Consider the following 12,627-nt stretch of genomic DNA (forward strand, 5'->3'; position numbering starts at 1 on the left):
TCTGAGCCTCTTGAAAGGAGGCTTCTGAGCCTCTTGAAAGGAGGCCTGAGCTCTTGAAAGGAGGCTTGAGCCTCTTGAAAGGAGGCTTCTGAGCCTCTTGAAAGGAGGCTTCCTGAGCCTCTTGAAAGGAGGCTTGAGCCTCTTGAAAGGAGGCTTCTGAGCCTCTTGAAAGGAGGCTTCTGAGCCTCTTGAAAGGAGGCTTCTGAGCCTCTTGAAAGGAGGCTCTGAGCCTCTTGAAAGGAGGCTCTGAGCCTCTTGAAAGGAGGCTCTGAGCCTCTTGAAAGGAGGCTTGAGCCTCTTGAAAGGAGGCTTGAGCTCTTGAAAGGAGGCTCTGAGCCTCTTGAAAGGAGGCTTCCTGAGCCTCTTGAAAGGAGGCTCTGAGCCTCTTGAAAGGAGGCTTCTGAGCCTCTTGAAAGGAGGCTTCTGAGCCTCTTGAAAGGAGGCTCTGAGCCTCTTGAAAGGAGGCTTCTGAGCTCTCTTGAAAGGAGGCCTGAGCCTCTTGAAAGGAGGCTTCTGAGCCTCTTGAAAGGAGGCTTCTGAGCCTCTTGAAAGGAGGCTCTGAGCTCTCTTGAAAGGAGGCTCTGAGCCTCTTGAAAGGAGGCCTGAGCCTCTTGAAAGGAGGCTTCTGAGCCTCTTGAAAGGAGGCCTGAGCCTCTTGAAAGGAGGCTTCTGAGCCTCTTGAAAGGAGGCTTCTGAGCCTCTTGAAAGGAGGCTCTGAGCCTCTTGAAAGGAGGCTTCTGAGCCTCTTGAAAGGAGGCTTCCTGAGCCTCTTGAAAGGAGGCTTCCTGAGCCTCTTGAAAGGAGGCTTCTGAGCCTCTTGAAAGGAGGCTCTGAGCCTCTTGAAAGGAGGCTTCTGAGCCTCTTGAAAGGAGGCTTCCTGAGCCTCTTGAAAGGAGGCCTGAGCCTCTTGAAAGGAGGCTTCTGAGCCTCTTGAAAGGAGGCTTCTGAGCCTCTTGAAAGGAGGCTCTGAGCCTCTTGAAAGGAGGCTTCTGAGCCTCTTGAAAGGAGGCCTGAGCCTCTTTGAAAGGAGGCCTGAGCCTCTTGAAAGGAGGCTTCTGAGCCTCTTGAAAGGAGGCCTGAGCCTCTTGAAGGAGGCCTGAGCCTCTTGGAAGGAGGCTCTGAGCCTCTTGAAGGAGGCTTCTGAGCCTCTTGAAGGAGGCCTGAGCCTCTTGGAAGGAGGCTTCTGAGCCTCTTGAAGGAGGCCTGAGCCTCTTGGAAGGAGGCTTCCTGAGCCTCTGGAAGGAGGCTTGAGCCTCTTGGAAGGAGGCTTCCTGAGCCTCTTGGAAGGAGGCTTCTGAGCCTCTTGGAAGGAGGCTTCTGAGCCTCTTGGAAGGAGGCTTCCGAGCCTCTTGGAAGGAGGCTTCCTGAGCCTCTTGGAAGGAGGCTTGAGGCCTCTTGGAAGGAGGCTTGAGCCTCTTGGAAGGAGGCTTCTGAGGCCTCTTGGAAGGAGGCTTGAGCCTCTTGGAAGGAGGCTTCTGAGCCTCTTGGAAGGAGGCTTCTGAGCCTCTTGAAGGAGGCTCTGAGCCTCTTGGAAGGAGGCTTCCTGAGCCTCTTGGAAGGAGGCTTCTGAGCCTCTTGGAAGGAGGCCTGAGCCTCTTGAAGGAGGCTTCCTGAGCCTCTTGGAAGGAGGCCTGAGCCTCTTGGAAGGAGGCCTGAGCCTCTTGGAAGGAGGCTCTGAGCCTCTTGAAGGAGGCCTGAGCCTCTTGGAAGGAGGCTTCCGGAGCCTCTTGAAGGAGGCTTCCGAGGCCTCTTGAAGGAGGCCTGAGCCTCTTGAAAGGAGGCTTCCGAGCCTCTTGAAAGGAGGCCTGAGCCTCTTGAAAGGAGGCCTGGAGCCTCTTGAAGGAGGCCTGAGCCTCTTGAAAGGAGGCTTCTGAGCCTCTTGAAAGGAGGCCTGAGCCTCTTGAAAGGAGGCTTCCTGAGCCTCTTGAAAGGAGGCCTGAGCCTCTTGAAAGGAGGCTTCTGAGCCTCTTGAAAGGAGGCTTCTGAGCCTCTTGAAAGGAGGCTCTGAGCCTCTTGAAAGGAGGCTCTGAGCCTCTTGAAAGGAGGCTTCTGGAGCCTCTTGAAAGGAGGCTTCTGAGCCTCTTGAAAGGAGGCTGAGGCCTCTTGAAAGGAGGCTTCTGAGCCTCTTGAAAGGAGGCTCTGAGCCTCTTGAAAGGAGGCTCTGAGCCTCTTGAAAGGAGGCTTCTGAGCCTCTTGAAAGGAGGCTTGAGCCTCTTGAAAGGAGGCTTCTGAGCCTTCTTGAAAGGAGGCTCTGAGCTCTCTTGAAAGGAGGCTCTGAGCCTCTTGAAAGGAGGCTTGAGCCTCTTGAAAGGAGGCTCTGAGCCTCTTGAAAGGAGGCTTCTGAGCCTCTTGAAAGGAGGCTTCCTGAGCCTCTTGAAAGGAGGCTTCTGAGCCTCTTGAAAGGAGGCCTGAGCCTCTTGAAAGGAGGCTTCTGAGCCTCTTGAAAGGAGGCTTCTGAGCCTCTTGAAAGGAGGCTTCCTGAGCCTCTTGAAAGGAGGCTTCTGGAGGCCTCTTGAAAGGAGGCTTCTGAGCCTCTTGAAAGGAGGCTTCTGAGCTCTTGAAAGGGAGGCTCTGAGCCTTCTTGAAAGGAGGCTTCTGAGCCTCTTGAAAGGAGGCTTCTGAGCCTCTTGAAAGGAGGCTCTGAGCCTCTTGAAAGGAGGCTTCTGGAGCCTCTTGAAAGGAGGCTTCTGAGCCTCTTGAAAGGAGGCTTCTGAGCCTCTTGAAAGGAGGCTCTGAGCTCTTGAAAGGAGGCTCTGGAGCCTCTTGAAAGGAGGCTTCTGAGCCTCTTGAAAGGAGGCTTCTGAGCCTCTTGAAAGGAGGCTCTGAGCCTTGAAAGGAGGCTTCTGAGCCTTTTTGAAAGGAGGCTCTGAGCCTCTTGAAAGGAGGCTTCTGAGCCTCTTGAAAGGAGGCTTCTGAGCCTCTTGAAAGGAGGCTCTTGAGAGGCCTCTTGAAGGAGGCTTGAGCCTCTTGAAAGGAGGCTTCCTGAGCCTCTTGAAAGGAGGCTCTGAGCCTCTTGAAAGGAGGCTTCCTGAGCCTCTTGAAAGGAGGCTTCTGAGCCTCTTGAAAGGAGGCTTCTGAGCCTCTTGAAAGGAGGCTCTGAGCCTCTTGAAAGGAGGCTTCTGAGCCTCTTGAAAGGAGGCTTCCTGAGCCTCTTGAAAGGAGGCCTGAGCCTCTTGAAAGGAGGCTTCTGAGCCTCTTGAAAGGAGGCTCTGAGCCTCTTGAAAGGAGGCTTCTGAGCCTCTTGATAGGAGGCTCTGAGCCTCTTGAAAGGAGGCTTCCTGAGCCTCTTGAAAGGAGGCTTCTGAGCCTCTTGAAAGGAGGCCTGAGCCTCTTGAAAGGAGGCTTCTGAGCCTCTTGAAAGGAGGCTCTGAGCCTCTTGAAAGGAGGCTTCTGAGCCTCTTGAAAGGAGGCCTGGAGCCTCTTGAAAGGAGGCTTCTGAGCCTCTTGAAAGGAGGCTTCTGAGCCTCTTGAAAGGAGGCTTCTGAGCCTCTTGAAAGGAGGCCTGAGCTCTTGAAAGGAGGCCTGAGCCTCTTGAAAGGAGGCTTCTGAGCCTCTTGAAGGAGGCTTCTGAGCCTCTTGAAAGGAGGCCTGAGCCTCTTGAAGGAGGCTCTGAGCCTCTTGGAAGGAGGCTTCTGAGCCTCTTGGAAGGAGGCTTCTGAGCCTCTTGGAAGGAGGCCTGAGGCCTCTTGGAAGGAGGCTTGGAGCCTCTTGGAAGGAGGCTTCCAAGCCTCTTGGAAGGAGGCTTCTGAGCCTCTTGGAAGGAGGCTTGAGCCTCTTGGAAGGAGGCTTCTGAGCCTCTTGAAGGAGGCTTCTGAGCCTCTTGGAAGGAGGCTTCTGAGCCTCTTGGAAGGAGGCTTCTGAGCCTCTTGAAAGGAGGTTTCCTGAGCCTCTTGGAAGGAGGCTTGAACCTCTTGAAAGGAGGCTTCTGAGCCTCTTCAAAGAAGGCTTCTGAGCCTCTTGATAGGAGGCCTGAGCCTCTTGAAAGAAGGCTTCTGAGCCTCTTGAAAGAAGGCTCTGAGCCTCTTGAAGGGAGGGTTCTGAGCCTCTTGAAAGGAGCCTCTCGGAAGGAGGCTTTCAGACCTCTTGAAAGGAGGCCTGAGCCTCTTCAAAGAAGGCTTCTGAGCCTCTTGATAGGAGGCTTGAGCCTCTTGAAAGAAGGCTTCTGTGCCTCCTGAAAGGAGGCTTCTGGGCCTCTTGAAAGGAGGCTTCCTGGAGCCTCTTGAAAGGAGGCTTCTGAGCCTGTTGAAAGGAGGCTTCTGAGCCTGTTGAAAGGAGGCTCTGAGCCTCTTGAAAGGAGGCTCTGAGCCTCTTGAAAGGAGGCTTGAGCCTCTTGGAAGGAGGCTCTGAGCCTCTTGGAAGGAGGCTCTGAGCCTCTTGGAAGGAGGCTTCTGAGCCTCTTGGAAGGAGGCTTCTGAGCCTCTTGGAAGGAGGCTTCTGAGCCTCTTGGAAGGAGGCTTTGAGGCCTCTTGGAAGGGAGGCCTGAGCCTCTTGGAAGGAGGCCTGAGCCTCTTGGAAGGAGGCTTCTGAGCCTCTGGAAGGAGGCTCTGAGCCTCTTGGAAGGAGGCTCTGAGCCTCTTGAAGGAGGCCTGAGCCTCTTGGAAGGAGGCTTCTGAGCCTCTTGAAGGAGGCTTGAGCCTCTTGGAAGGAGGCTCTGAGCCTCTTGGAAGGAGGCTTCTGAGCCTCTTGGAAGGAGGCCTGAGCCTCTTGGAAGGAGGCTCGAGCCTCTTGGAAGGAGGCTTGAGCCTCTTGGAAGGAGGCTTGAGCCTCTTGGAAGGAGGCTTCTGAGCCTCTTGGAAGGAGGCCTGAGCCTCTTGGAAGGAGGCTCTGAGCCTCTTGGAAGGAGGCTCTGAGCCTCTTGGAAGGAGGCTTTGAGCCTCTTGAAGGAGGCTTCTGAGCCTCTTGGAAGGAGGCTTCTGAGCCTCTTGGAAGGAGGCCTGAGCCTCTTGGAAGGAGGCCTGAGCCTCTTGGAAGGAGGCTTCCAGCCTCTTGGAAGGAGGCTTGAGCCTCTTGGAAGGAGGCCTGAGCCTCTTGAAGGAGGCTCTGAGCCTCTTGGAAGGAGGCTTCTGAGCCTCTTGGAAGGAGGCTTCTGAGCCTCTTGGAAGGAGGCCTGAGCCTCTTGGAAGGAGGCTTGAGCCTCTTGGAAGGAGGCTTCTGAGCCTCTTGGAAGGAGGCCTGAGCCTCTTGGAAGGAGGCTCTGAGCCTCTTGGAAGGAGGCCTGAGCCTCTTGGAAGGAGGCTGAGCCTCTTGGAAGGAGGCTTCTGAGCCTCTTGGAAGGAGGCTTCTGAGCCTCTTGGAAGGAGGCTCGAGCCTCTTGGAAGGAGGCCTGAGCCTCTTGGAAGGAGGCTCTGAGCCTCTTGAAGGAGGCTTCTGAGCCTCTTGGAAGGAGGCTTCCGAGCCTCTTGGAAGGAGGCCTGAGCCTCTTGAAGGAGGCCTGAGCCTCTTGGAAGGAGGCCTGAGCCTCTTGGAAGAAGTCTTGAGCCTCTTGGAAGGAGGCTTGAGCCTCTTTTAAGGAGGCTTCCGAGCCTCTTGGAAGGAGGCTTCCGAGCCTCTTGGAAGGAGGCTTCCGAGCCTCTTGAAAGGAGGTTTCCGAGCCTCTTGGAAGGAGGCTTTCGAACCTCTTGAAAGGAGGCTTCCGAGCCTCTTCAAAGAAGGCTTCCGAGCCTCTTGATAGGAGGCTTCCGAGCCTCTTGAAAGAAGGCTTCCGAGCCTCTTGAAAGAAGGCTTCTGAGCCTTTTGAGAGGAGGCTTTCGAGCCTTTTTAAAGGACGCTTCCGAGCCTCTTGAAAGGAGGCTTCCGAGCCTCTTGAAAGGAGGCTTCCGAGCCTCTTGAAAGGAGGCTTCCGAGCCTCTTGAAAGAAAGTAAAATTGCAATAATGTTGCAAAATACAACAGTTAAAAAAAATAAGAATACAAGCTGGATTCCATTTATGGATCTTGTGATTGATAGGTTGATTCTTTGGTAGTTTGTTTCCAAATGCTAAACGCGTACTGCATTGCAATGTTATTGAAACATTGATTACAATTCGAACGTTTTCGACATCTTAATGCAACTTTTTCGTGCTTTGATGTTTTTCCAATGCCTTTAATGAAATTGGATAGAAACAAGGTGCTTTTTGAAAGATTTTGCGCGTGCTACTTGGGTGACGAAATGAGAGCAAAATGAAAAATAAATTTCAGTCGTTTTTGTCTGCTGGTTTCGTAGCTAAACCTGATATTTTTATGAAATTTTTCGTTTTAAATATGTTTTGTTATAAATATCACGGCTCCTACCCCGGATCCATTTAAATTTTCAGAGGATATTCAGGACATGATCCAGAATCGAAAGAGCGTTTTGAAGCAAAATCGATTTTTTGAATCACCTTAGCAATTAAGCGGAGGTGAAGAAATTGGTCTTAAGTAAAGTGAAATTTTACTAAGTGAACACCCCTGTTAGCAAAAATGAGCCCGTGCCACTTTTTGATTTTTTGTAAAAAAGCCTGTCATCAAGTAACTTTTTTTCTGTTTTTACGCACGGTCACAACGCCATCTGGTCTGACCGGTGCGTGCCAGAATATCTTTTGACATATCTTACTTCTCAATTTATTTTTCGAGACTATTATTGGAAGAATACCAAGGCGGATTTAACAATCATAAACTATTTTCATGTACTTTCTGTCACTATTATCGCTCATTATTCTCCCTGACGTGTCGTCATTGTCATGTAAGGGGGGACCCTTGGGAAAAAAACAATGATTTTTCAATAATTCCGAAATGCAATGTCCGATCGGGCCAATTTTCAATAGCAAACAATGGGACCACATTCCCCGTCGAATGCAACTTGTTGCGAGTAAATCGGGTAATGCTAAGTTCCAAAAAGTGTGTCTACAAAATACAAACATACACACACACATACACACACATACATAAGTACATACAGACATCATCTCGATTCATCAAACTGAGTCGATCGGTATATAACAGTATGGGTCTCCGGGCCTTCTATCAAAAGTTGTTTTTTGGAGTAGTCCTATAGCCTTTCGTACCGAAAAGCAAAACAAAAGAATTTGTTCCAGCGCTTCTCAGTTCTATACTTTGTACTCAAGGTCAGTACTTCGCATTTTAATGCATTTACGAAGAAGATCATAGTTGGCATTAAAAGGAAGCAACATGGCGGCACGATACACTTGGAGCATTTTTGATCCATATTTTCAAATGTTACATAATGATACCAGATTAAAGTACACTTGATTTGGTTGATAATAACACAACCAAATGAAATGGCACGAATAATTTTTATTATTATTATTTTTACAATCGGCGGTGCAAAAAAACGACTAAAGTCACTATTTTTAGAAAAATAGTGACTTTAGTGACTTATGGAGACAAATAGTGACTAGACTCTAAAAAGTGACTCGCAACCAGCTCTGTCATTATTGCATTCCCATATGATTCCCAGTGCGGAGAAGGGAAGTTTTTGGAAACCTGTTGTCGTGGGTGAAAAGATAACATTGAAGAGGTGAACTTTCACCTGACGTAGTTCTTGTCTGGCTGCTTCAGAAAGTAGTTTAAGATGAGGTGTGAGAACTTCTGGGAGTCACACTGCCGTAATGCGGAAAAGTGACGTTTGCGCCAAATTACAACCTACATGTTTTCCATTTTTCTGTTAAAGAGCTCGATGAGTACTACCCGTGAACACCATTTTTTGAAAATGGCGGAAAATACGTCACTGTTTCCGATTACGGTATCACAGCACGCTAAAATTCGGATCAAAATTGGCCCTAAAACTCACCTACCAATAACAGATGCAAATCCGTCCATTCAATAATTGTCATAAATTATTAAAAATCATCGAGTCAGTACTAATGCTCTTTGTCTCGAAACATTATCCGGGCCTACCGTGAATCACATTTTAACTACCCCAAGCGAAAAAACGCATTGAAGCATAATAACAAATCGCAATCAATTAACACCTTCGGGTGGAAAGTAAAAGTAAGTGGGTGAAAGTTTGCTGCAAACAAACAGTAAGAACAGTCTCCGTTCGGTCGAATACTTATGCCAATATTTTTAGTGCCCGACCATTTTTGCGTCCAAAATAAGATTGATGGTTCACTTTTTTTCTCTTCACCCATTAACTGCCAGTAGCGTCTCGGTCCGGATAAGAAGCGGCAGTTAATTTATTAACGAACGTTCCAAACACAACGGTCCATTTACCTGCGAAGGAGAAAAACGGAAATCACTTAATTAGTACGCTGATTAATTAACGGGTCCTGCAAACTGATTAAATGACAAAGGGAATGGCGGGAAAAAAGGCGTTTCATTTAATTCCATTACTTTCGTTCCAACAGAACAGGTGTTGAAGTTATTAGATTTTATGCATGATTCTTATTCTTTTACGTTTATTGTTTTGTTAACCCTGCAAGGGATGTCAGAATTGTTGCTTGAATTTGTTGAAATTCGGCGTCCTTCATAGTTAAGCGGTTTTCCTGCAAATTTGAAAATGTTTCTTCGTTGTTTGAGGAAATACTAAACCTGTTGCCCTTACATGGAAAGCGCACAGACCCTATTCGAATCGGCCCTGATTAATAGCAGTCATTACAAGGTTAAGCCCGGATCAATTTCACGAGTATCTAAACCTTCTCAGAAAGCGTCTCATCAACCGAAGAGGCGGCACCGAAATGAGTTCGCAATAATTGAATTAACACGTTTTCTTTTCGTTTGTATCTTATTGCAGAGTGGGATCCCCTCCACGAATCCGTGCCGTTACCGTACTTATCCCGTATCATCATCATCATCTGACAGCTGATAATTGAAAGCAACCGTCTCTCGATTGCGACGACGACTTGTGTGTAGTCGAGGTGGAAGCTCCCGGCGAATCCGCAGTTGGCTCGCTGCTGAGGCTGCGAAACCCTCAAACTGTTTTTGTGCACCCAGCTCGAAGCGAAATCTACTCCGAGAAGAGCGGTTGGTGGGGAAAAGACATCTGACGATACTTCATTTATTAGTCACGTTATGTTAATTGTTGGCAGTACCGAGAAGAGTGATTTTTGTTCCGACGATTAGGAATCGGTTCATTGTGTGCTTGAAGGGCGAGAAAACCATGGCGAATTTTGCGAAGGAAGCGTTGATTGCGCAATTCTTGGGGTTGCTTGTTCTGGCAGTTTCGGGCCAGAATCCGGACCCGATTTTGTTCCCGCCGACGCCGGGAACACCAACAACTCAGGCAGACCGCCAGTTTCGAGTGGTGTACGAGTGGAATGTGTTGGACTTTGCTTACCACAGTGAGGAGGATCGGGCTCGCGCGCTCTATCATGGAGACTACATTCCCAAAAACGTACTGATTTCGGACGTTAAGCCGTACGCCAATCGGTTGTACGTGTCGGTGCCTCGGATGCTGCCCGGCGTGCCGGCCACTCTCGGCTACTTCGTCCGCCCGGAGAACAATGGACGCACGGATCCGGAAATAGTGCCGTTCCCTTCGTGGGCCATGAACGAACGAGGAAACTGCTCGGCGCTGCAGTTCGTCCAGGGCGTCGCCATCGACAAGTATGGCATTATGTGGGTGGTGGACTCCGGCCGGACGGAAACGCTGCAACGAGGTGAGTTTTCCGAATAGGTTAAATGGTTGGAGGAGCTCCGTTGCGCCATTTGGTGTATTCACTATTCAGACAATAATGGAATGGATGCTTTTTGGAATGCAGCCGATTAGTTAGTGTGCAATCGATAATATTCACATTCCTAAACGATTTTTCCGTAAAACGGAGAGGGATGGAACTCGAGTGCTGATAAGTTGTTAATGATGATGTTTTCCGGATAAGAATGTTCTACATATGTAAATTATAAAGCTTTTTTCCATGATATGGCATATCTTCACACACAATACACAATGATTCAGGCGGCTTTTTGACGTAGATACCGTTTTGACTCAAATTCCGTACATTCGATATGAAATGCCCTTTTTTATTTGATTCGTGTAATTTTCTCCACAGGAGCTCGAATTCGTTTGTAATCTTGATGTGCAGTGCGGAAAACTAATAAAGGTTTTAGTTTTAGGGCGCTAAAACGCCAGTGTTTGGAATATGAGCCATTTTTTTTTTCCTCGTTTGTCGGGTGAAGATCACTGCGTCCAGATTTTAGGACTATTGTGATATACCCTTTTACTGTGAAATACGCAAGTTATCTCAGTAACATGTTTGTCACTGAGATACCTTGGTATCGACTGAACTCAAGACCATCTATTATTGATGAATAGAGATCCTGAGTTACAGTATGTGACTCCCCCATTCTGGCGAGACTAGCTTTATGAAGCCAACCACGTCCTTGGGGGATAAGATCCATATGTCAGCAGGCCCTAAAAAGGGCTTGCTGAGAACTTTGAACCTACGTTGGGTGAGTGCACTGCAATAGCAGAGGATGTGTTCTGATGTTTCTCTCTCCTCGTCACAGAAGCGGCAATTTGAGGTTTGGATTGCTCCGATCTTTGTAGATGGTATCTGCAGGGGCAGTGTCCAGTTATTAGACCGGTGTAGATGTTGAGATCCCTTTGTTGAGACCTAATAGTTGTTGGGTTTTCTTGGGTTAATCGTTACGAGCCTTTTGGATTGGCTCGTATGGGGAAGTGCATTCCAGTTTGATGTGATTTGACTGACCATATATTTCTTCAGTTCCATTTTGAGCAGTCTGAGATCCCGCAGAAGGGCTCAGGGCCAATGAACCTTTCATTAGATCCATTCCTGGCTAGCTCATCAGCAATCTCGTTTCCCTCTAGACCCGTATGTCCTGGGATCCAATATAGGTAGACTCGATTGCGTATGGATAAGTTTTTCAAAGCCAGAATGCATTCCCACACTAGCTTTGAGTTACAAGTGTAGTTATTAAGCGACTTAAGTGCCGCTTGGCTGTCAGAGAAAATACATATTTTTGCAAATCTATACTTTCTCCTCAGGCATAATAACACGCATTCTAATATTGCATATATTTCCGCCTGAAATACTGTGGGCCACTGTCCTAAGTGGACAGAAATTTTTGTTGTAGGGCCATAGATTCCGGATCCTGTCAGATTATTCATTTTCGAACCATCTGTGAAGAAATTTATAGAGCCTGTTGGAACGCTGGGTCCACCTCCTTCCCACTCCTGGCGGGAGTCACTACAAATTCCTATTGCGGGATTTATGGCAAATTCATTTAATATGCTGAGGTGACCCGTAAGGTCTCCCGACAGCAGTGTTTTTGTTCTCTTTAACCTTAGAGCACTTTTTTCCGCTTCCAGCTTTATGAATTGATCTAACCGGGGCAGGTGAAGCATTGCGTCTAGGGCCAAAGTGGGTGTACTACGAACTGCACCAGTGATGGCTATGCAAGCGGTGCGTTGGATTTTGTTGAGCTTAGCCCTTGCAGCAGCCTCATTAGTTTTAGGCCACCAGACAAGGGAAGCGTAAGTTGTCCTGGGACGGACAATGGTTTTATATATCCACATGATCATACTTGGTTTTAGGCCCCATCTTTTACCAAGGGTTTTGAACAAACCCAAAGTGTATTGAGACCTTTCTGCACAACTGATTGGAGATGAGAGTTCCAATTAAGCTTTGCGTCGAGTATGACACCTAGATATTTTACTTCACTTGAATAAACTAATTGTGTTTGATTCAAGAAAAGGGGTTTCAGTTGTACCTTTCTCCGTTTGGTGAAAGGGATAATGGAAGTTTTTGTAGGATTTATGCCTAGTTGATACTTTTGACACCAATATGAATCATGTTCAGGATTTGAGTGAGAACGGTAATATTTGTTCCGCTGTTACAAACAAATTTAGAAAACTATGATCAACGGATTTTTAACTGCAGCTGATTGCTGAGTCGTTTCATGTAAATTCGTGCGTAAGTGCGGTAGAGTGGCTGACACAAGTATCTCTAAAAACAACAAAAAATAGTCGTAGAAAGAAAAAGGGGACTGGTTTAGCTGCGTCATACTTCCTACAGGACTGTTTTGGCTGTTGGAGGCTGCCAAGCTCCTAGAAGGAAAGCCTCCGAGCTTCTTGAAAGGCGGCTTCCGAGCCATTTAAAAGGGCGTTTTGAAAGTATGTTTCCAAGCGTCTTGAAAAAAAATTCCGAGCCTCGTGGAGGGAGGCTTCCTGGACTCTTGAAAGGCGGCTTCCGAGCAACTTAAAAGAAGGGTTCTTAGCCTCTTGGAAATACGGTTCCAAGCCTTTCAGAAAACAAGAAGACTCTTGAGCATCTTGAAAGTACCCTTCCAAGCCTTCCAAGGCCACTCGAAGGAAGGCTTTCGAGAACCTTAAAGGGATTATTGTAAGGGTTTGGGAAGCAAATCCTGCCCACAAAATCCGGAAGTCCTAGGATATTTGTTCCTATATTGAAATCCGAAGAATTTCACTTTGAAATCAAAGCCTAAAGTTGTACGGCCAAACAAATCATTAGACTCAAACTCGTCTGAACGAAAACTATTTGGGTGAAATAGCCATATGGCAAATAATGTCGTTCGGCGGCACAGGTACTTTGGCCGAGAAAGCATTCTTTTCATTTATTCCGTTTACATCTAAACAGATAACACTGAATCAACAATTTGTCGCCACAATACACGGCTCGAGGCCGCATATCTCCATCCTCGAATGCGTCCCACGCTCGCCAAGTCGACCTGG

At 48.1% G+C, this 12,627-nt stretch overlaps 2 protein-coding genes and 1 pseudogene across 3 annotated transcripts in view; 2 read left to right on the top strand and 1 right to left on the bottom strand.

Annotated features, from left to right (window-relative positions):
* The window catches only part of LOC134219623 (translationally-controlled tumor protein homolog), a 97,133-nt pseudogene extending 88,345 nt beyond the window's left edge, over positions 1 to 8,788 (top strand).
* The window catches only part of LOC134224575 (kin of IRRE-like protein 1), a 763,295-nt gene that overhangs the window by 609,603 nt on the left and 141,065 nt on the right, over positions 1 to 12,627 (bottom strand). The window lies entirely within an intron of this gene.
* The window catches only part of LOC134224574 (protein yellow-like), a 58,927-nt gene that overhangs the window by 32,831 nt on the left and 13,469 nt on the right, over positions 1 to 12,627 (top strand). Inside the window, exon 2 of the mRNA XM_062703982.1 lies at positions 8,710 to 9,574. Coding sequence (XP_062559966.1) covers positions 9,076 to 9,574 — 499 coding nt within the window. The 5' untranslated portion in view covers positions 8,710 to 9,075. The remainder of the gene's footprint in view (positions 1 to 8,709; positions 9,575 to 12,627) is intronic.

The sequence above is a fragment of the Armigeres subalbatus genome, chromosome 3 (assembly GCF_024139115.2).
Source record: "Armigeres subalbatus isolate Guangzhou_Male chromosome 3, GZ_Asu_2, whole genome shotgun sequence".
NCBI lineage: Eukaryota > Metazoa > Arthropoda > Insecta > Diptera > Culicidae > Armigeres > Armigeres subalbatus.